This window comes from Anastrepha ludens, chromosome X, assembly GCF_028408465.1.
Source record: "Anastrepha ludens isolate Willacy chromosome X, idAnaLude1.1, whole genome shotgun sequence".
NCBI lineage: Eukaryota > Metazoa > Arthropoda > Insecta > Diptera > Tephritidae > Anastrepha > Anastrepha ludens.
Genome location: NC_071503.1, coordinates 63,632,358 through 63,657,817, shown reverse-complemented (window position 1 = coordinate 63,657,817; position 25,460 = coordinate 63,632,358). Strand labels below are relative to the sequence as shown.

Here is a 25,460-nt window from a genome sequence, read left to right as displayed (position 1 = left end):
AAACACCAGAGCTGGCCTCTACATTAACTACGGCTGTAGCTAACATAACTCGGTCAGGTAGGCTGCTAATATGCATGGCCTGTGACGTCAAAGGTTGCGGCTCGGTCTCAAAGGAGATCGGGTATTGATGCAACATGGTGTGATGCGAACGGTTGCATACACCACAGCGATCTGCTTTTCACTTTGAGCCCGTATGTCCCTTGCGCAAGCAATTTATGCACAGGGAAATAGATTTTGCTAATTCAAATCTTTTAAGTGCAGTAAGCGTTTGAAATTTTGGACAAGCTGTCAAATAATGATCCTTAGAACCACAGTGAAGGCAAGTCAGCAGTTTGGAATTCGTCGCGATAAATGTTGTCTTTGAGTGTCGTAATTGTTGATTTTTTTTTCTGCCGCGTATCTTCATTGTTTGGCCTTTGTTCGGATGATGAAGCTTCTTCAGCTGATAAATGCTGGTATCTCTTGTTTAGCATAGCTTCACACTCAGCCCAAAGCGGCAGCTCATCATAGTCAAGTTGCTCCTCCCACTTTGACCGAGTAGTGGGATCAACCTTCGACATGACTATGTGAATCAACATCGCATTTGAAATAATTTTATCGTTACCCAGCGATAAGAGGGAGTCATATACTGCAGACACTGTATCAATCATTGATCGCAAAGACGACGCAGAAGCCCTTTGGATTTTTGACAATTCAAAAAGTTTAGACACTGTATTAAAGAATATCAGGCATTTATTGTCATACACCTTTCTCAAACTTGCCAACGCCTTTGGATAATTTTCTTCCGACATTTGGAAGGACTTCACTGTGCCTAAGGCTTCACCGGATAGACATGATACTAAATGATTAAATTTTTCAATATCCGGGATTGTGGGATCATTGTGCACGAAACTCAACAGACTCATAAAGTTTTTAAATTCGAAATATTCTCCTTTGAATGTAGGTAACGACATTTTTGGTAGTCGCGAGCTGTGAGGTGCAATAAAAGATATTTCGGCAATTGACGATTTATTTCTCGCCAGAATGGACTTTATAATGGACTTTGTTTCTACAATTAAGTCCTCTAACTCTCCACGGGCGATTTCTTCTTCGTCGATTTCCTCAATTTTCGACTGACATTTCATGAGTTTTTCGCTGTGGGAGTTCAATATGTCGACTTTGGTTTACTCATGTTTTGAGATTAAAGTTCGCTGCTTTAGCCTGTGGCTTTTGTAAAATGAAAACGGTTCTGGAAGTTTTTCAGCACGAAAACGAAAACGAAAGCGATAAATACTGAAATATATAATAGCTGAAACTTGAGCAGAACCAACGAAAACGAGACGAAAATAAGCAGCGAACAATTGAGTCTTTGCTCAAACAAAATTTGTATTGTCGAAAAAAAAATTTTTTTTTTTGAAAATATTGCGGCTGATTAAGAAACCACAATTTCGTGTGATTTTTTGAAATAAAAATAAACCGAAAAATAGTACTCGCAAATTATTTGGCGGCAAACAAGTTCCTCTACCTCGGGTCCCACTGTATCCTTCACTTCATAGGCAGTATATGTATATGTATATAGACATGTATATATATAAGTATATAAGTTTATTTGTATATAAGAAGTGCATACACGAGATGCCAATAATTGAAGCCCTTGTACTGTGAGACGATTATAAGCAACTGTAATAATCTCGGTCAATCACAAAGCCAATTTCTAGCTTCAATTCTTCGCACTCAATACCTGTTTATCGTGGACTGGTTTGTTCCAGCTTCAACTTCCCTTTGGCAGGCCACGCAGTTGCAGGTCATTCCTCCCTCGATGTCCTATGTAACGGTGGATATTGGTGGTGAACAGTTGGTGAATATGACGTATAGCTCCAAAGTTTCACTCCCCTTGGTAACGATGTTCTATATGTTTTTTGTTTTTTTTTGTTTTTTAACTTTTTTGAATATTAATATTTTATTTTATTTATATTTTATGTGTGTAAGTATTTTATTTAAATTTCAAACGATTTTTCCTATATTTTTTTTTTGGATAGATAGATTATTTTTTCTTTTTTGTTTTGTTTTTTGTTTTTTTGCTCACTGTCACTGCACTTTTTCAGATACTTCACTTTCCAAATCACTGCACTAGTTTTTATTTTTGTGTTTTGCGAGACGACTTTTGTTTTTGTTGTCAACGGACCGCGCTGGCAATATTTTTTTATTTATTCGGTTGGTTATTTAATTTAATTATTAAATATTTTCCGTGCAGCTTACACAAATCACCAAATTGTAATCTTTTGCCACTATTAATGTGTTTTTTATATATTGTTTTTAAATAACTTCCGTATTTTAGTTCACAAATTATGTACACAAAATTATTGTTTATTTCTCGAACTATTATTCATTACAGTAATTGTTTTTTCACTTTCGCACTAATGTCCCTGCTCGGGCGCCATGAAAATTCTTCACTGTTTTGTGAAGATATTTAAATTGTTTAAAAAAAACTTTATAAGGGTAGAAGCGCGAACTAAAATGAATTTGCCTGTAGCGCCGCGTAATTAAAAAGGAACACCGCACTCGTCCGATTACAATTCAAAAAGTGACTTTATTTTCCATGTAGTGTCCTTATATTAGGCCTAAAACTAAGATACAAGAAATAGCGGAAATGGAAGAACAGTATGTGGAGAGTTAGAGAGAGTATGCAGTTAAGTAAATAGAAATAGGAAGAACGGAAAGTATAGCTGTAGAAATGGAGTCAATGCTCGGAAGTAAATAGAAACAGGTAAAGAAATAGCGACAGCGAGAAACAGTAAACTATACTATATACTTATAAATAAAAAATATAAAATAACTTAATATTAAGCTTGAATACATTTTCATTATTTAAATTCAATATTATTAATTTATTCTATTCTATTATTATTACAAATTATTCTATTAGAATAGTTTGCCAGAATTTGGCTTAACAATATTTATAAAACTTAAAATAATTATGTAATGAATAATTGAAGAAAGGGTCGTTACTTTGGCACAATTACGTACCGGATACTATGGCAGGTTAGATTTCTACCTGCTCAGGATCGACCCTGACCTACTCAATGTATGTATGTTCGGCTTTTGAAGGTACCCCGTATTAAAGATTGTCACTTCAGCGAGAATGGTTATTGGGAATGAGTATGATGTTGCACCAACAACTGGGTTGACAGACGTGCTTTTAACATGTTATTAGATGTGCTCAACTTCAATTGGCGGCCGCACTGAGATTTTTAGGGGAAAGTGGATTCCAATGTTGGTTGTTTGGTTGTTTATTCCAAACAAACACATCCCTGCATTGTCCTCTTAAATTCCGAAAGGCGAAAGAAGAACAATGCAGGAATGAATAACAGCACCAACATCGGCATAAAAGTTTCGTTTTATAACGTCAATTAAATAGGAACATCACAGCTATAACGTCAATTAAATAGGAACATCACACCACAGGTTATTATATCTAATTATATATTATTATAAATATAATAAATACACATTTATACACATGTATATGTTATATACCCAACTATAAAAAGAATAAATTATAACGAATTAAAATTAACCATATTTTTCATTTCTACGGAATCGGCCACATATCGTCGACATACCCCGACATTTTGGTCCTTCGAGCCGGATTTCGGAAAAGCAGTGAAAAATATACCCGAACACTTCGGGTATTTGATCTTCAACTCAAAATATTAAATTAATCTACAAAAAAAAAAAAACAAAAAAATATAAGCAGAAGCTGCCGAGACATCATACTACTCAAATATACGATAAAAAGCCATCAAAACAAAAAAAAACAAGAAAACTGTAAGTACGACCCAAATAATTTCAAATATTTTATCATAAGTGCAAATCACAATTTTCCAAAGTAAAATTAAAAAATTTGTGATTAAGCTAGCTTGAATCGCTAGGTGTTTTGCTATATATTCTGCTTTGCACTTTTATATATACACTGAAGAGCAAAACTGTAACAAAATGTAATACTTTCTATTTCAACACATTTTTTTTTAGACATGTTTTAACAAATCAAATATTTTTTTTGCATAACTTTATTGGCATGTATATACTCTCTCTCTCAAACCGGTTTGGTGTCAATGCAACAACAACAACACTAGTAGCAAGCAATAATGCAAATAAAGACAAATGTTACAGTTTTGCACTCAACCCATTTTTTATTTTTTACAATAAATAAAATAAATATTAATAAGATGTCTAATATCCTTTGGATTTTTTCAGCTCGTGGATACGATTGGGCATACTTCGTGTATACCTCAAGACAAAGTCAGTCGGAATAGCATCCCATACATCGCATGTTCGCTCCCACAGCTCATTAACTCCACTGGGCGGACTTGAATATTCGGCAAGCTTCGATTTTACATGACTCCATAAATTTTCGATTGGGTTCATGTCCGGTGATTGTGGAGGCCACTTCAAGTTACGAAATTTTTGGCGTTGCATCCAATTTCGTACAACATGTGCGGAGTGCTTAGGGTCATTGTCTTGCTGAAAAATTACTTTTTCAGCAGCAAGACCCATACTTTCCACTACACCCGGCAGATTTTGTTGCAATATGGCCAGGTATTCCTCTTTCCGCATTATACCGTCTATTCGTACTAAAGGACCCACACCATTTTTGGAAATGCAGCCCCACACCATAATGGAGCCACCACCATGCTTTACTGTCTGCTTGATGTGATGTGGCTGGACTGCATTTGGGTCTTTAACCCAATACCAGGCCCGACCATCTGACTGAAATCGATTGATTTTGGTTTCATCAGACCAAATAACCTGCAATCGTTTTGAAATTTTATGAAAAAAGGTCTTTTATAATCCATTTATAAAGACGTACCTGATCCCAATCTTCAACTGTCCAGCTTTGGTGAGCCGCAACAAAATCCCGCCTCAACCGCACATGTCTTTTTGTCAGCATTGGCTTGGTTTTCTTCTCCGCTGCCTTTAGCCCCAGTTTTGACAGGCTGCGCCTGGCTGTCCACTGACTGGCATCAATATCCAGCATCTTTAGTGCTTCTTTGGGAGTGACCGCCTTGCTGCTTGTTACCAAATTTGCCAGATGGCGGGCATCGCGGTCGCTTATCTTCCTTGGCCGGCCTCCTTTGTTACTGGGAACAGCGTCTGGTACATTTTTCCGCAGCCTTTGCACAGCCATGTGGCTCACTTCGAATTTTTTAGCTATTTTTCTTATAGACTCGCCCTTCTTCAGCAAATCAATTATTTGGCGTTGTACTTCCCGATTTAACATTTTGTCTTATTCACGGTCACGTTTATAATAATTAAAAATCCACCAAATATATAATTACGAGAAAAATAACGGAAAATTTGAAAATTAAGAGTGAGTGCAAAACTGTAACATTTGTCTTTATTTGCATTATTGCTTGCTACTAGTGTTGTTGTTGTTGCATTGACACCAAACCGGTTTGAGAGAGAGAGTACATACATGCCAATAAAGTTATGCAAAAAACATATTTGATTTGTTAAAACATGTCTAAAAAAAATGTGTTGAAATAGAAAGTATTACATTTTGTTACAGTTTTGCTCTTCAGTGTATATATATATATAATATATAATATACATACATACCCGAAACAGTGCAGTATAACACCAGTTGTTCTGTCGACGGCGATTATTGCTTTATATTTTTAATAAATCGTTTTAATCAAATATACACACCCACACGTATATAAAAACAAAGCAACCAATTCCACCTAACAATTTGTTGGTATCAATATCAACGGTTAACCCAACTAGTACTCCCAAACTAAAATTACCCAGTAGGAAATCGAAAAGCGACCCAGTAGGAAAAAATTGAAAACCCCCTGTAGGAAAAATTTGAAACGTATTCTCAGTTGCCTTTAGCGCATAAAAGAGGCATCTATCACGAATATTTGTTAAAATTTTGTAAAACATAAAAGTACGAAAATTCATTTGAGCTTTACCTTCAAAATAATAATCGAACTCACTCCCTTCATTACGCTCGGTTGTAAATCTCACTCTTTTAAATAAAATGGAAGACTTTAAGATAACAACTTCTGATTTGATTGAATTCGTGGATGATCATTTCCAGACCCTACCTGAAGACGAGTCAGTATACACTTTAGAAACCAAAAGAGTTGAACTCGATTCTCTTTATAATAAATTGAAGAAAGCATATGATGTTTTTCATCATCAGATTCATATAAAAAATGCTATCAAATGTATCTAAACTGTTTAGCTTCAATAAATAAGGATGTGGACATTCTAAAGAAACCGAAACATACCCAAGGAATTAAAGAGAGACCTTCAAGGGTCCCTATAATGGATTTCGCACCCACAGTTCATCTACTCCGATGCGACACGGACATCTTTTATGGAGATTATGTGACATGGCCTGCATTTAGAGACATGTTCACAGCCCTTTATATCCATAATCCAAGGATAAGCAATGTGGAAAAGCTCTTCCACTTGAACCAAAATACCCGGGGCGAAGCACGAGAAGCAATTAGAGGCGCACCCTTATCGAATGATGGTTTCATACAAGCATGGAAAAATTTAACCGACCAATATGAAAACAAACGAATACAGGTGAATACCCAACTAAAAACTCTTTTTAATCTGCCACAAATAACACAAGAAACTGGCAACTCCATTAAAACCCTACAAAGAACGATAAACAGTTCTTTAACAAATTTGACAAACCTAGGGATAGACACATTAAGCTGGGACTCGGCTCTAATATACCTTTGTAGTTCAAAACTACCTAAGAAAACCCTAGAATCACTTGAATACACCCTCGAAGATAACTCCACAATACCCTCATGGCAAACTTTTGATAGTTTTTTGACCCATAAATATAAAACTTTGGAATCAGTAGGGAATTTCAAAGCTTCAGTTTCAAAAAGTCACCCAGCCCAACCCACCATAACAAAAAAACGCTATGAAAAACGATACAACACTTTTCACGTCAACGTATCTAATAACTCCATCCCGGAACAGTCAAAACCAAAAAAATATTCCGAACCTAATTTCTCAAAAAAAACCATTCGAAATAGACAGTTGCCAAATATGCAAAAAACAACATTCCATTCGAGAATGCCATAAATTCCTAGCCATGAGTGTCGAAACCCGTATATCTCTAATCAAAAAGTACGGATATTGTTATAACTGTTTGGCAATGTCGCATAGGTTCAGAGACTGCAAAAGCAAATACTATTGTAGAAAATGTAATAAAAAACATAATACCCTACTCCATAGAGACTCATTAAGTCGAACCCAATCCCCCCGGAGGGGTCAAGAGTCTCAAGTTCAACTCCTGATACCAACACAGATACCTCCACACCCACGCAAACCCCAAAAATAAATCCGCAAACCTAAACCAACATCATGCAGTCCACTTTATCGACAACCCAAGACCCATTCAACCCAAATAGGAAGCAGATTTTATTAGGAACTGCCATGGTTCAGATAGAACATAATGGCCAAAGATTCACTGCAAGAGCACTCATCGATTCGGGATCCGAAGCTACGTTTATATCCAAAAAACTACAGCAGAATCTCGATATACCCACACACTCCATGTGAGCCCAAGTAACTGGGTTAAATAAATCAGTTTCAGCAACACCAACAAAAATGTGCGGAATTGCCCTATACTCACCGTTGAATACACAGTTTAGAATATCGACACAAGCATTTATTCTAAAGAGCCTCACGGATAATTTACCCTCATACCCACTTGACCCTAAGTAAAGCTCGGTTTCACATTAGCAGATCGCCAATTCCACAAACCCAGAACCGTGGACATATTGATTGGGAGTGATCTGTACCCAAAACTTATTCTAGGAGGAGTTAAACGGAGACAGAGTTTGGGTGAATTTCGACTGACCCTGTACCCAGATTGTCTCAGTCACCAAACTTGGTCTCTTTTTAGAATAAAATGAGCCCGGATAACCTAATATACTTACTCGTTTTTGGGAGATAGAGGAAGTTCCCAGAAAGCCCCTAGCCTCCCCATCAGACGTACTTTGCGAAGAAAGATATCAAAAAACTACACGTCGAAACCCCAACGGACGCTATGTAGTAACTCTACCCTTTAAGAACCCCGAAAACGTCGAAATTGGAGAGTCAAGACACATAGCGCTAGCTCAATACCTCAGAAATGAAAGGTCTTTACTTAAAAGGGCCGAAGTTAAGGTGGAATATGATAAAGCAATTACCGAATACCTGGAACTTGGCCACATGAAGAAAGTTGAATATAAGCCCGCGGATAAAACCACCTCATACTATTTACCACATCACGCGGTTATTAAACCCGACCGCATAGCAACAAAATTACGAGTGGTATTTAATGCATCAAGCCCAACATCTAATCGAAAGAGCCTCAATGACACTTTATATGTTGGACCCACTCTGGAAATGGACTTAGTCCTTCTAATTTTAAAATGGAGACTCTTTCGATTTGTTTTTAACGCGGATATTCAAAAAATGTATCGACAGATACTTGTCGACCCGCAGCACACCCTCTCTTCTCTAACTCTTCAGAAAATCTGTCGAATACCCAATAGAAGACTTTGAACTCCAAACAGTTACGTTCGGTATAAATTGCGCGCCATATTTAGCTATTCGAAGCCTATTAAAGCTAGCCGATGACGTCCATGATACACACCCTATAGCATCGAATATTCTTCGCAACGAAATGTACGTAGACGATGTCTTAACAGGAACCCATGACCTATCAACTGCTAAAAGAGCAAAAGATGAACTAACTTCTGCTTTGGAATCCGCTGCATTGGCTTTACGCAAATGGACCTCAAATGACCCAGAAATATTACCAGAACTTCCTCAGGAACATAAATTAAACATGGAATTATTGAATTTGCCCGAGTTCGACAATACCAAAACCCTAGGTATACGATGGAACTCAAAAAAGATTCATTTTTCTTTCTCGCCAACCCAATCGAGCATAAACCGAAACGCGAGGTTTTATCAGCTATTGCCAAATTATTTGACCCCGCCGGTTGGCTCAGTCCTGTAATAATAGCGGCAAAAATTATTATGCAGCAAGTATGGCTTGATAAAACCGACTGGGATGAAAGTCTTAAGACACTCGCGCTTCATCGATGGCTTATTTTCGTAAAAGACCACGAAACGGCAAACAATATTCAAATACCCAGATGGACCCATTTCTCAACATTAGCAACCCTTTATATTCGAGTCACCATCGAAAAAGAAGTATGGATCACCCTCTTAGTATCGAAAACGAGAGTTGCCCCAATTAAAAGCATATCGTTGCCAAGGTTAGAACTCTGTGGACCCGTTCTATTAGCTAATCTTGTTGACTCTACCCTATCCCAATTAAGCTTAAAGCAATATCAAAGCTATTTTTGGACGGACTCAATTATATTTTTATCGTGGTTAAACAAACCACCATGTTCTTGGAGTACATTCGTGTCTCACCGAGTTACCGCGGTCATGGAAAAGGTTGGAGTCAACAACTGGCGCCATGTCGAAAGCCATGAAACAAAAAGAGAACGAGGAGTCGAAGCACATCCCTTCACCACCCCTAGAGGACCACCCTCATTACTGGCCAAGCAGACCCTTGCACCCACGGCACTCATCCGCATCAAACAAGCAGAAAAATGGCATAAAGTCAGGGCCCTCATCAACCCGAACTAAAAAATAACCACCATCGGCTCTGACTTAATAAAAAAGCTGAGACTGCCGATAACATACCTAAACGAACATCGGATTTGCCATCTCGAAATCGGATCACTAATTGATGATCAATTGCGGCTTGAAACACATGCTTTGATATCAAAGGATTTACCCACAAGACCCTATGAGCAGGACATAAGCGACGAGATTCGAAAAAGTTTCGATCACTTAGTCCTTGCTGACCCATTATTCACGAAGGCAAGCAACGTAATGCTCGAACTAGGAGCCGAGTTATACCCAAAAATTATAAAATCCGGCATATTTCATCCCGACAATGGCACAGTGGTCGCCCAAAACACCACATTAGGATGGATCTTAACCGGAATTTTAAACTAGACCCTAAATACTGCAAGGCGGCCGGGATGTTTATTCCAAACAAACACATCCCTGCATTGTTCTCTTAAATTCCGAAAGGCGAAAGAAGGGCAATGCAGGAATGAATAACAGCACCAACATCGGCATAAAAGTTTAGTTTTATAACTAACAGCACACAGAGCGCAAGGAAGATCGAAGGGAACCCAAATCCAGCTATACCGTCAATTAAATAGGAACATCACACCACAGGTTATTATATCTATATATTATTACAAATTTATTATACACATTTATACACATGTATATATTATATACCCAACTATAAAAAGAATAAATTATAACGAATTGAAATTAACCCTATTTTTAATTTCTACGGAATCGGCCACATATCGTCGACATACCCCGACAGCGGTCTTCGCCTTTTCCATTACTTATTTTTAGTAGGTAAAACACGTTCCGCGTAGTGTTTTTTTGATACGAACAAAAAGAAAAAAATTGCAGGGAGAATATCAGTTCATGTCCAAAAGTTTACGGATAATGATGGCACTGTGCGTTAGTACGTTATCATGGTGCAAAATCAACGAGTTGTTTTCCTACAAATGCTAAATATTATAATGGTCCTTACCAACTGTCCGACCTTCTGGCAGTGGCTGTGGTGTACAATACCACTGTCATCCATAAAAACCGTGAGTACCGATTTCTTTTTTGACTGAAAACGACGTAGTTTTCTTGGACTTGGTTCATTCGGAGAGTGGAGAGCTACTCACTCGCCAGATGTTTGGGTTACGTGTGGTACCCATAAACCCACGTCTTGTCACCAGCGTTGATGCGTTTGATAAATGTTGGGTCAGATTCAGCCTTGGAAATCATGTCTTTGGCGATATCAACGGAGACCTTTGGGACCAACTTTGCAGCAACACGGCGCAAACCTAAATCACTAACTACAATGTCCTGAACGGATCCATAAGCAATGTTCAATTTTTTTTCCAGTTCTCTGATGGTTAATGTGATAAACTTTTCTTTCACTTTATTGATATTTTCATCAGTTTTCGATGTCGGCTGCCCTCTGCAACGTTCGAGGTCTTGGATGGACTCATGATCTCTTCTGTAAAAATTAAAAACACGTGCAAGATGGCGTAACTTTTATAGTTATATTGCAATGGGTCGTAATACTGTTGCAAAATTATGGCACGCGTTAAGCATGCTAAGGTAAGCATGACGGAGCGGGAGTTAACGAAATCAAAACAGCCTTTTGTTTGCGTATACGGGACACATATAAAATCACAAACATTGTGATTAGAATGTCCACGGTGCCTTGTAGCTTATTAGAGCAGTATATTTTCCATTCACTAATCTGTACTTGGTTATTACCAAATTCAAACAAAACTTGAACACGGTAGGTCTAAACTAAAAAGTCAGCGGCTAACCGTTCCGTTATACCAAAATTTTAAATGCTGCTAATTAGGAGTATCCTTTTCGTAATACTAGTTGTGTATTTTGTTATTTTTATGTAAAATTTAGAAAGCCTACGTTATTTTTATAAAATTAGTTCCGCGTATGTAAAATGATTTGAAGGAGTGTTAGTATGCTTACACCCCCTAAACAGCCAAAAATGTCACGTGCATTCGCAGCAAAGTACTAGAAGACGTCGAGGACGTTCATAAATAAATGGGTGTAACGGTACACCGAAATTAAAAACGTTGAGATTTCCCCAGACGCGGCTAAAAAAGAAAAATACCTCTTCAAAGTAAGATCAGAAAATCATTGATTTCTTTGAGACAAAACCGAACTTATCGTCGCATGAAATGGAAGCAGTTTAAGGGGGAAATGGTGTTAATGTATCCAAAGACACGAATCGCGGACGTTTACTTACAGAAGACTTCAAATTCCAGGGCACATTGAAAAAACCGCTGCTCTCAATGTCACACTTTGGAAAAGAGACAGGCATGGGCTAAAACAAATTCAGAACGAAATTGGGTAAACGTAGAATTCATCGATGAATCTTTATTTTCAGCGAAACGGTTCATACGTTGGGCCTGGTGTACTGCTGATAATCGACAACGTCAACGAACTGTAAAGCGGGAAGTTAAGGTCCATGTTTAGAGGTGCTTTTCCGAAAAGGGATTTGGCCGCCAATTTCAATGCGGTTTTGATGAATAAAATTTACCAGAAAGCATTATTACTCGTACTGCCAGATGCGAAGATGTTTGGAGAATTATTCAAACTTTGGTTTTATCAGAAGCATCGAGGCCCAAGGTGTGCAGAGTGAACACAGCAAAATGGGATTGAAATGTTTGATTGGTCTTCAACGAAAGTACATGAGTGCAAAACCAGTAACAATTTGCAAATTTTACGAATAGCTAACAAAATTAGCATAAAAATTTAAAAAAATTTCAGTTGAGCTACCTCGTATTAAATTAAAAAACAAATAAAGCAAATAAATTGCAATATAACAAGCAGAGAACGTTAATGTATAGAGAAGTCTCACGAGCTACGACTAGTGCGAATTGTCAAAAATGAAGTCTGACCGCGAAGACTTTTTCACCTCGCCCAGCTCGACAGCGTGGTAGTTTTTAGCAGAGCTGATTACAGTGAATTCTCTCTTTACTATCATCAGAGAATGTTAATGCAATGAGGCAAATGTTACTGTGAGCTTTTTTTAGTACAATTGAGATTTGAAAGATTTGTAATAAGGTAATTTAGCACACCGAGTTTATAGACACCTCACTGACTTTTGCCCACACAAAAATTAGAAACACCACATATCTTTCACCTCAACACACAACACATTTCTCACCTCGACATTAAACCAATTAAATTTTTACTATTTTCGTATTTTTGAAATAATAAGCGAATACGTAAAATTTATTACATAATTTTTTTTTTCAATTACATTAAAACAAAAACGATTTAAAAAAAAAAATTTATAAAAAAAAGTTTGCGCCGGGAATTGAACTCGAGTCTAACATGTGGCGAGGAAAAATAGGCGGTGCGTTTATTTCTTCGAATGCTTATTTTTTGACCATTTTGTTACTTTTGAAATGATAAGCGGATTCATAAAATGTATTACAAATTTTTTTACGATTACATTAAAAAAAAAACGATTTAAAAAAAAAAAATTTATAAAAAAAAGTTTGCGCCGGGAATTGAACTCGAGTCTAACATGTGGCGAGGAAAAATAGGCGGTGCGTTTATTTCTTCGACTGTTTATTTTTTGACCATTTTGTTACTTTTGAAATGATAAGCGGATACATAAAATGTATTACAAATTTTTTTACGATTACATTAAAAAAAAAAAATTTAAAAACGAAAAAAAAAATTTGTGCCGAGAATTGATGGCGAGTCACGTGGGGAGGATAAATACGCAGAGCGTTTATTTCTGCGCCTGTGAACAAAAGGTTTTGTGCATGCGCGCGACGCGAATAAATTTTAATAAAGTTCTGAAAGTAATTCATGAAGTTTTTCATTACACACATATGTACATAAATGAACGTATACTTTATATGTAAATAAATGATGGTATATGAAATATACATAAGTACATAATATGTATGTACATGTCAATAGGAGGTATTTGCATTCAGAAAAAAAGAACGGTTTAAGATAAATCAACACTTATTTTATATTGTATATCAATTTATAGTTTATGTATTCGACAGCATTTACATACATATGTATGTATGTACATTTGTTGAAAAACAATAATGCACAAGCGCAAGAACATCATATCACATATGCAAGTATGCCCAAATAACCTTGACTTATGTAAGTTTTTAATTCGAAAGTCGAATTTTGTTTTTTAAAAAAGGTCGGAGCTAATGCACCGCTTTATTGGACTCCAGATTAAGACTAAAAGTTTATTTTCACAATTCTATTAATTATAATAAGTTTTACAATATTAATGCAAGTATTGCATTTTTATTCTTTGGATAAATTTACAATCTTAATGCAAGTATTGCATTTTTTATTCTTTGGAAAAATTTACAATCTTAGTGCAAGTATTGCATTTTTTATTCTTTGGAAAGAATTGCCCAATTAGTGCCTGCAGGTCATTGTTCTGTTATTTGCATTTCCGGCACGCTTTAGAAATAAATTGCTTACCTAATGTCTACGACTTGTTTGTGTTATCAAATTAACAATTAAGTAAAAGTAGCAAAAGCAAAGGAAAAAGAGAAAATAAATGTAGCGCGTGTTAACTCCTCCGCATTTAAAAACGAACGTCCTCGTGCGTCTGAGTAGGATAATCTTCAGGATGTGGTTCGGGTTGTTGGAAATTTTTAATGGGGCCCTTTTGAAAAATTCGGAGACGTGTTTGGCCCCTCGCTTTGGGCCTTTCGTTGAAGTTAGTTTTAGTACCCCGATTGCCATTAGAGTTAAAGTTATACCAGATATCCCAAAATTAACTATTGATGTTGTTAACCCTTTATTTTTTAAAGTCTCGATATAGTTTATGTTTTTTAGGTGAAGTTCTTTCATCATTTCCAGGCTTAGCAATTCTTCTTCGGCCGTAAGTGTTGCATTTGGTTGTAGAACTGCAGGAAGGGGTTTTCCGCTGGAGATTTCTTTAGACAGAAATGTTTGGTTGTTTATTATAATGGTGGAGTTATGGTACTGGATTGCGAATGATCCAGTTAAGTTAATCTTCTCCTTGTCGATGTGAACGGTGTCGTTAAATCGATTTAAAAGTATTATTCCTGGGAGGACTTCTAGGACAGTGGTTGGTTGTTAATCGTAATGCAGCTAGGCGATCGGCTTTTGAGTAGATGAGGAATGCATGTGGAGTTACTGATGTCTACAATATTTTCCTTTGTACAAATTTTAATTTCATTATGTTCTTTACAGTTGCTTTTCTTTCCAAAGATTTTATTTTGACATCTTATAATTTTTTCAAATGGTATTTTATATAATCTATTACCTTTCTTTATTGCTTTTATTAATAGGGATTCACATAAATTGTTGTCAGTTATTGGGATTTCAATTAAGTACACAATCTTAGAATTACTAGAGGCTATCTTAACGTTACTGAATTCAAATGCCTCTTCTATATTAGTGAAGGGAATATTATTTTTCTCAATAATTTCTTTTATTAGTTTCATTTCAACGTTAGAAAATATATATGAATTTACAATGCCAACTTTGGCCCAATGTATTGCATAATTGATATTTATGATTTCATCTTTTATTAATTGTAGCTTAAATTTAATGTTCACGGCCATATCATGCTGAACATCTTCCTTATCTTTTAATATTTTAAATATTTTATTTGACACTTCCGTTATATTATTTATTCTTCCGCTCATTGCTCTATTTATTATTAATTGGTTATTGTTATTTTCAAGTAAATTGTTTATATGATTTTCTAACATAACGAGATCTTCGTGATCCGGGCTCCCTGTGAGCCATTTCCAGGCGGTACCAATTGCGTTTATGGATCTCTTGTTTACCTTTGGCTTTAATCTACTTAGGAAACTTTGTATTTCGGACATTTCATGGAGCAAGAAGGGGAGTAAGGAATTGTTGGGAGTTATTTTGTGTTTTATCGTGGAGTTGAGTTCGTTCAAAGTCCTTTGGTATTCGTCCGTGTCTATTGTATGTATAATTTTGTAGGTGCCATTTTGGATTTTGGTCCATCCTGTATTAAAGGTTGCAAGTTGTGAATTTGTATAATCGAGGATACGGAACTCGCCTGTGGCGAGTGGTATTATTAATCTGAAAGCAATAGATGCGTTAAGTTCTAATATTACTCTTGTGTGCGGTTCGGTCTTTTTCTGTTATAACTACACTAGATTTGTCTTCCTTTACTATTTCCTTTTTGTATCTGTTAGTAAGTTTTGAGCCTAGTCTTTTATTTATTCGCACGTAAATAATGTCACCTGGCAAATATGTTTTCATTGGGGTCCTCTTCCGATTGTGCACTTCTAAGTCTTTTGCTTGTTTTTTCCTAAGTGCTTCGATATTTTCCTGCCGGGCCTTCTCGTACTGGTCAGGATTTGTAGAGACCCTGCGTCCAAAAAATATTTCTATCGGTTTCTTCCCTGTTGTCGAGTGGACTGTGCAATTGTACTCGTATACCGATCTGTCCAAAATTTCTAGGAATGTTCTATGGATTCGTTCCGCCTTTAGGCAGCGCGCAATTTCTGAGAGGGTTGAGTGGAATCGTTCCACCTGCCCGTTTACTGTGCTTGTGTAAGGAGGTGTCTTGTAGATTTCTATTCCAAGTTGATCCTCCAACATAAAACATAAGGAGGCTGAGTTTAATGCTTTTTCGTTGTCTACTACTATCATTTTTGGTACGCCGAATGCAAAAATTATCTGTCTCAGAGGTTCCCTAATATCTTCCGAAGCTCTGCTTTTTATTACTCTAGCTTGGGCATATTTGGAAAATTTGTCGACTGCAGTAAGAACTAGATTTTTCTCTGTGTTATAAATGTCAATATGCACTATTTCACCGGGATATTTCGGAATGGGAGTTTCAAGCAGCTGTGGCTTATTTGGATGCCGGTCATATTTATTCTCCTTGCAAATTTTGCATTGTCTGACTAGAATTTCTATTTTAGCATTCATTTTTGGAAAGTAAAATTTTTGTAATAGTTGGATTTTATTTTCCTGTGCATTCCTATGGGCGCGTCTGTGTTCTTCTAGCATTTCTATTTCCTGTCTGGCTTCGTCTGTAAGGTCCTCGACATTGGTTTGGGTAAAACGTATTCTGAATTTAGAAAAATGAAGGGGGTATAATCGTTGGATTCTTCCCATGATTGGCTCTGAGGTAAAAAGTCCGTTTATTACTGAGGGATTTAAATAACGTTTAAGAATTGAAATTAGATTTCGTTCATCGTAATCTTGTTGATTAAAAATGTGTCTATGGTATGTGGGGAAGGGTATTTTGAATTGGTAACTATTTTCGTCGCCATTTAGGAGCCAAATTTGGTTCTTGAAAGCATTTATAGGTCCTTCTACTGCTGGGATAAGATTGTGCGCCGAACTTTCGTCACTATGTTGCGTTCCTGTCAATTAATTGATTTGTGATACTTGTGGCGGTCTTGAGAGTGCGTCGGCCACAATATTGGTTTTTCCTGGTTTATAGATTAGCTCGTAGTCATACTCTTCTAATCTAGCCTTCCACCTTTTCATCTTACTGTTGTGGTTTCTGTTGCTTAGGGCGAAAGTCAGTGGCTGATGATCCGTAACGATTTTAACCTTCGCGGAACCGTAAAGGTAGTTTCTCAAGGAATTCAGCGCCCACACTATCGCTAGCATTTCTCTTTCGTTTGCTGCGTAATGCTCTTCGGCTTTAGAAAGAGTTCTAGAGATGAAAGTTATTGGCTTGTCGTTTTGCGATAGTACGGCTCCAATTGCGTAATTGGAGGCATCTGTTGTTAGCACAAATTCTTTAGAGTAGTCGGGGTATGCAAGCATTATGTCTTTACCAATGAGTGATCGTTTAAGTTTCTCGAAGGAATCTAAGGCGTCTTTGTTCAAGGTTACCATGACTTTCTTTGATTGATTCTTGGACGCTCGTCCGCCTTCCCCCCTTAAGAGGACTGTAAGGGGTTTCGCGAGCTTCGCGTAGTCTTTGATGAAGCGGCGATAATACCCTGAAAGTCCTAAAAAGGATCGGAGTTCTTTTAGAGTTTTAGGTATTGGAAACTTTGCTATTGCGTCGGTTTTTTGTGGATTTGTTTTGAGGCCTTTTTCGGATATTATAAATCCTAAAAATTCCACTTCTGTTTTTAGGAATTGACATTTGTCAAGTTGTACTTTTAGATTTGCTTTTCTAACGTATCGAAGATTTGTTGGATGTCATTAAAGTGGGTTTCCTGATCTTTACTAAATATTATGATGTCGTCGATGTACACGTAACATCTCTTTCCTATATGGTTCCTTAAGATGTCGTCAAGAGCTCTTTGAAAAATTGAAGGAGCGTTCTTGAGACCGAAAGGTAGCCGGGTAAATTCGTATTTACCGTGGTTCAATTTTCGATAGTCAATTACCATGCGAAATTTCTTCTCTCCTGAAGTGTCTGGTTTTTTGGTACTATCCATACAGGTGAATTGTATGGAGACCTTGAAGGTCTTATTATACCATTTTGTAGCAAGTCTTTGATTTGTTTCTCTACTTCCACTTTCAGTGACATAGGGTACGGATAAAATTTGGTGTATATTGGTGTGTCCGTGGACGTCCTTATGCTTCCTTGTACTTTCGTAGTGTATGTCAGTCTTTCTTCAGGTTCGGTAAAAAGTTTGGGAAAATTCTTCGCAATTGCGTTAAGTGTGGTCTTCTGTCTGTCATTTAGGTGGTCGGTCTGTATGTCTATTGCGTTAATCGATTGTATGGTTTGCTGTTTTATTTTAATCCTGACTCTATCTTGTATTGTCATATAATTGTATTTTGTGTGGATTACCGCCGAAAGTTGCTTGAGGCTGTCATTGCCTAAGATGCCGTGGAATGACTTTAAGGAGGGTAACAAAAAAAATTTTATTTTTAGATCGGGTATTCCGAATAGACTAACGTTGGTGTGGTGCGTAATTTTTATTTTTCCAGCTATAGTGTTAGCAAAAAAGGGTTGGTCATTTGGGAGTGAATTGGGTACAATAGAGGGTTGCATATAATTCTTGTTTGAGCCCGTATCGATCAATATTTTTAAAATTCCTCCTTCCTTCGTTTTACATTCAAAATATGGAAGTGAGGAGTTTGCTAATCTAAAAAATGGATGTCCGAAAAATCCTCTGCAGCATTGTCGTCTGTACCGTACTGTTCGAGAGTTTCTTGCACGCTGTAATTGTCTTGTCTAATTTCGTCGTGTTGGTTTGCATATTCCAAATCTTGTCGGTATGCAACACTGTTGCATTGTTCCGCTTCTATGTTAAAGTTTCGTTGTCTTTTTTCCATATCTTGCTGGGGAGGTGGTGGTCTTTTCCCGTGAAATGCTAGGTTTTGTGGTGGCCTGTTAATGTAATTGACCCTTTTCGTCTGCATGCTCTGGTCGATGTCCATTGGTTCAGGTCTTGGCATAGGCTTTGGTGCAAAAGGTCTAGGTGGTGGCAGGTGTCGAGGTTGAGAATTGAAGTTTTGTTGTTGTGGGAAAAAAATCTGGGGTCTTTGCCAGTGCCCTTGTTGTTGAGGTGGGATATATGAGGGTGGGAGTGTTTGTCTCTGCATTGGTTGATTCCAATGGGCAAGGTGTGGGTAAAACGGTTCCGGTGCGGCGTGGGGCTGTGGGGGGAAATTCCTTCGTAGATTTACAGGTGGTTTCCTACTGACGATATTTGCTCGGTAGGTTTGATTCTCCAATTTGAGGCATAATTGCAGAGCCTCTGGAAGGTCTGTTGGTTCTCTTATCCCTAGGAGTCTCGGAAGGTCACCATTGAGACCTCTAACGAAGGTATCCAACGCTTTGTTTCTATACGTGTCTACAAGAAGTTTCCGGGGTTCTGATCCGGCTTCTAAACAAGAAATTTTGTTCAGGATCAGAGAATGGTTTGAATAAACCTTCTGATAATATTCGTGTATGGTTAGATTTCCCTGAGTCAGTGAGGCCATTTGGTACTCTAAAGTACCTAGGTCTCGTTTGTCGCCGTAATGCGTTGTGAGACAACGTGAAATCGCGGTCCAATTTAAGGGTGTGCTGTAGGATTCCAGCACAATGTCTGCTTGGCCTGTAATTTTGTTTCGTATGGTGTTTAAGATACCAAAGTATTTATGTGAGCCTCGCATTGGCTCGTACAGTTGTAGAACTCTATCGACACTTTTCTTCCAGGATCCGAATTCACCTGGGTCCCCTGCAAATTCTCGCAAAGAACGCACAACATCAGGAATTTTGTCGAGTTCACTGATTCCTTGGGGTCCTATGTTAACAGGTTCGTCTACCTCTATAACGTTCCTAACTGCTAACCTGTCGTCTAATATTCTATTGACCACTTCTGTTATTTGCCTAACTATGCCCCTATTTTCTTCGTTTTGGAGATTTGCACCCGGAGGGATTTGACCTAGAACCGGTGGTCTTATCAGATTGCTTGGATTACTCATCTTCGCAATTGGACACGATTATTTACGCCTTATAATTTAAATAACGGAAATGTCAAAATTAACTTGTATTTAGGTTTTGTCTTGATCCAGAATTGGATTTCTTTATCTTATTCCTAACTTTCAAATTATTTTTATTACACTTTATTTTTGTCGATTAAATATTTTCTATAGTTCTTGGTTTGAACCTTACAAATTAGAACACGCTTTTCGTACCTATGCGAAAAATTAGTTAAAATATATTGGAATACACAATGGATCACTTCTTATTTAATATCTCTAGTTATTAATTTTATTATTTTGTAAATTTAAAAAGGTTTAATTTCACTTAATGTAATAACTCACTTCTTATTTAATATCTCTAGTTATTAATTTTATTATTTTGTAAATTTAAAAAGGTTTAATTTCACTTAATGTATTTAGTTAAATACGCTGACTTACAGTAGGAGTAGCATTGAACTACTCTTCCCCCGCTGGCTGCACGGATGAATTCCTTTTTGGTCGGCTAGACCTACTGCGGCTCCTGCTGCAACACTTCGATGCGAGGTGGTCTCCGGACGGACACTAGAGAGCCTGAGTCTTCTGGGGATCCTGTATGACCAGTCGGAAAGTAGGATTGGTGCCGTTGGGAAGTCAACTTTAATTTCTTCCTTTCACAGACACTTTTAAACACTTTACACTTTTTCACGACTGGTCCCTGCTCGGGCGCCAGTTTTTAATTCGAAAGTCGAATTTTGTTTTTTAAAAAAGGTCGGAGCTAATGCACCGCTTTATTGGACTCCAGATTAAGACTAAAAGTTTATTTTCACAATTCTATTAATTATAATAAGTTTTACAATATTAATGCAAGTATTACATTTTTATTCTTTGGATAAATTTACAATCTTAATGCAAGTATTGCATTTTTTATTCTTTGGAAAAATTTACAATCTTAGTGCAAGTATTGCATTTTTTATTCTTTGGAAAGAGTTGCCCAATTAGTGCCTGCAGGTCATTGTTCTGTTATTTGCATTTCCGGCACGCTTTAGAAATAAATTGCTTACCTAATGTCTACGACTTGTTTGTGTTATCAAATTAACAATTAAGTAAAAGTAGCAAAAGCAAAGGAAAAAGAGAAAATAAATGTAGCGCGTGTTAACTTGTATGTACACATGTCATACCACATCACATTCTTACAAGAAATCAAATACACATACGCACTAGTGAACGAGTTTCTTCCTAACAAGTGCAAAAACAATTCTGCTCTATGTATGCATATATACCGACTTTATGTCCTAGCATATATACATACATACATATATACCTACTTGCCTTCTAAACTTCCTTCAAAATAATTGTATTCATATGTTACTACATCCATGCACGTTCATACATTCATGCATATATGCGCGAGCACAGCGCTCCCTTCTTGCTTCCGTGTACTTTTGTCTTTCACCAGTCATATGCATTGCCTTTACTTACAAAAACACAATACTTTAATAGACGCAAAAGCAACAGCAAGCGCAACGCGATGGCCGCTTTGCCACCACACATTCTAAAATGTTCTAGAAAACAACAAAAACACATACCTCACATGCGCATGTCGCCTGAAGCTAAAATCTAAGCCTTGCGACTACAAAAACAAAATACATTCGTAGACGCAGTCGCAGCGGCCACGATTCTATCAGCGACGGCGCTGAACAATTTAGAACAAAAACAAAAAGTTCATTCATAAGTTCGAGCTCATATTTCAATTTCATTCATAAAACGAGCCGCCCATATGCCAATTTTCGCGACCATTCGAAAATAGTCAATATTGGAATATTTCGCGTGGAATTATTTGCCAATATTTGATAAATCTTAAATTTTTGTCATGTCGAGTGGCCGCGGCTCCGTATGTATGTATGCACCCTTATATGTATGTAAATATGTCTTCTAACTGTGCGACAGTCGCGAGTTAATGCGACTTCCAGCGAATCACACATTGCTGTCCGCAAAGCCGCATATATGTACCTTATGATCAGAAAGTACCGGGAATGTTTAAATTAAACAAAACAGAGTTAAATTTAAGGCAAATTTATATTATCTCCTTTAATATATGACCCTCCTCATCATGTTGGTCTCCTTGCCGCGGGGATGAGGCTTAAGTGGTGATTTAACCCTCATATCATGAAGGCTAACTCACCACGAACTAAGAGGGAAGCTCCATATGGGGATTGGATTGCCAGTTCGGCACTGAATGGCTAGCCAATCCCTATGAGGAGATCACCGCACCGACGTTCCCCCATCGTCCCTAACCCTGGTATCCCATCTTATCCTTTCCCTACTCCCCCCTAATCCAGGGTGTTATGCGTTACCGTGCCCACTGGATGGTTTGCAGCCAGGGGTATCCGGCTGTATTCTAACGGCGCCCTCCTGATACCGGGTCACCTCAGGAGGTAGAATGACCTTGCCATGGCAGAGGGGACTGCCATGGTCGACGTTTCCCCTTCCCCCCCCCTAAAAAGCTTAGTCCGCCACGCTTGCCACGTCGAGCAGCGCGGACGATAATGAATATGAAAAATGTACAAAAAAACCGTAGCCTCGGATAAAGGCACACACAAAACGAGACCCAACCCTACAGGAAGGTCAGGTCTTTCGTCAGGAAAGACCACGCATACGAGCGGTGCCAAGCCTGTGGCTAAGCCAGGGCCTGGCTCCCACTCCGTCCCTTCAGGGATCGCCTCCACGGCAGCGAGGCCTATTACTGGTAGCCATCCCAACCCTGTCTCAAGGCAAGTTGGTGATGACATCCCATCTACATCTGGGGCCAGGAGTAGACCCCCCCTCGCAACAAAACCTTCGGGAAGCAAGGACGGCCCTGTCCCAAGACAAGCCGAGCTTGCTGTCTCCGTCACTCCAGGCGACACGGGAACTCCAGAAGGAGCGACACCCAAATCAACGTCGGTGGCACCAGACCACATGGCTCAGCCAATGGTTTCTGGAGCTCGCCCTTCTGACACAATCGCTGCCCCGGGTAGTACCCACCCCCGGAAGCAAATTAGTGGTTCAGAAAGGTACTACCATACCAAACGTTCAGCCTTCAGGATCCTGGAGAGACTGAAGGACACTAAACTAGAGGATCTGACGGAGGAGCAGTCAGACTCCAAAGCGTGGGCTGAAGCCTTCATAGCCGAACACCGGGAGAAGGCTAAAATGGACTCTGCGCAAGGTAAGCGCAAAAGGTTGAGTGAGGGGACATCGGCAGAAGCCAAAAGATCCAAGGTGTCCGCCACTCAAACAACCAATGTTCTCAAAAAATCTTTTGCGGAAGTAGCGAAAGAAAGTCATATAAGGGCGGTGATTGATCGCAGTTCCCATGACGGTGCGATCACGCAAGCAAACTGGGATCTGATAAGCAGGAGTCTGTGGAAAGTCTACAGGGACATCCTGCAAGAAAATCCAGGACCCCCACCCAGCTGCTCAGACGCGGGTTGGTTCCAATCACGCGCCAAATTAACCAGGTGCGCTGATCAACGATCGGTCGATCTGTACACTCTGGCAATTAAACGCATAGGGGAGCCTTGGCCAGGGGCCCGCCTCGACGTGGTCATCCGTGAAGACATCCCCAATCGGCCAAGATCAAGAGCCTGGATACCACAGTTCCACACCGACCCAGAGGAAGTGTTGGAACTGCTCAAACTAGGCAACCCCGAGCTACCTACCAGCGATTGGAAAGTAGCAAAGATTGGCGAAGTGGATGGCAAGAGGAGACTAGCGGTGATCATCCTAAATGAGGAATCACTGGATCCACTCGCTAACCTGAAATGGAAGGTGAACTACGGCTTCCAATCACTGACACTCCATGTCTACAGACAGGATGTAGCCAGTAAAGGCAGCTCCGCAGTTAACTTGACGTCATCCGCGGAGGAGACGACGGTTGCGTTAGACAACCTAACGGACGACGAGGTGGCATCCAATTCCGGTATGGTAGGCGAACTCTTCCGAAGGGTTACCCTAGAGGATATGGGGGAATATTCCGATCTCTCAGACGCTCTGGAGGACGAGGAATATATTCCCACTTCCTCTGGCGAGGAGATCGCTGACCAAACCGTGGTTGGCTGTCATCTAACAACGCACACCAACGATGGTGGGGGTTGTACAGATCAACCTCCACCACAGTAAGGCGGCCTCAGCCGCACTCATCCTCCGTCTCGCTGAAAGAGAAGAGGAAATCGCTCTCATCCAAGAACCATGGGTCATAAAAGATCGGGTTTGCGGGTTGAGTAACAAAGATTTTAAACTGGTCTATGTCACCGACAAAGGTAAACCCAGGTCGTGTATACTACTAATCCTGGGCGCAGATGCAAATGCTCACCATCATGTCTGGGGTAGTACAGACACTAACGAACGCGGTGAGTACATTTTTGAATTCATCATGTGTAACTATCTTCATATTAGCAATATAGGCGACTCCCCTACCTTCGTAACAGCTACTAGAAGGGAAGTTCTGGACATTACGTGTGTCAATGAACGGGGGTCACAAATTATAAGAGACTGGAGAGTGTCTAAAGACAACTCCTTCTCAGACCACAGGTACTTAACGTATAGCATTGAATTACCAATTAAACTGTGTAAACCGGTCGTGAACCGCAAACGCACAAACTGGGGTATGTTCGAAAACATTGTAGCCAACAACCTTACGGGCATGACATACCAAATTAACTCCGAGCTACAACTCGACTCTACTGTTGATGAACTGACTTCAGCATTTCAACAGGCTGCGAAAGCAGCCTGCCCTCCGAGGACGAAAAGAGGCAAACCGAAACCTCTATGGTGGTCCACAGACATAGCAGACCTAAGAAGAGAATGCAGAACCAAGTATAACGAAGCGAGAAGAACTAACTCGTGGGATGGATACAAAGACTGTCAACGCAGATTTAAGTATGCCATTAGGGCAGCTAAAACGGCGTCTTGGAGAGATTTCTGTCAAAAGATAGATAGTACCTCTGAGACAAGCAGACTCAGGAAAGTTATATCAATGAGCCACAGCAACCCTAGTTACCTCATCAAAGAGGACGGCAATTGGACAACTAATAGTGAAGAAACACTAGAATTACTATTGCAGACACACTTCCCAGGTTGTCTATGCAATGAAGATGGTAGAACTCATCCTACAGTTCTCAATGGGGGTCCTCCAATAGATTTTATTACGGAGGACAACATAAAATCTGCCATTGGCAGTTTCAAACCTTATAAATCGCCGGGACCAGATGGAATCATCCCCGCCGACCTGCAACACACAATTAGTATGATTGCACCTAGACTCGTCTCAATTTTTGAGGCAGTAGTACGACTTAGTTATATCCCCAAGAAATGGGCGGAAGTAAAAGTGGTCTTCATTCCCAAAGCAGGAAAAACCACACATACGAGACCGAAGGACTACAGGCCGATCAGCC

At 38.9% G+C, this 25,460-nt stretch overlaps 1 protein-coding gene across 1 annotated transcript; it reads right to left on the bottom strand.

Annotated features, from left to right (window-relative positions):
- Window positions 1-302: 302 nt before the first annotated feature.
- LOC128870144 (uncharacterized) lies at window positions 303-1,124 on the bottom strand. Its single transcript, XM_054112748.1, has one exon. It carries the CDS (start codon window positions 1,122-1,124, stop codon window positions 303-305), a length of 822 nt encoding a protein of 273 aa, XP_053968723.1.
- Between the last annotated feature and the right edge of the window lie 24,336 nt (window positions 1,125-25,460).

Excerpts from the sequence above, each read along its gene's own strand:
- LOC128870144 (XM_054112748.1), bottom strand. The coding sequence starts at position 1,124 with ATGAAATGTCAGTCGAAAATTGAGGAAATCGACGAAGAAGAAATCGCC.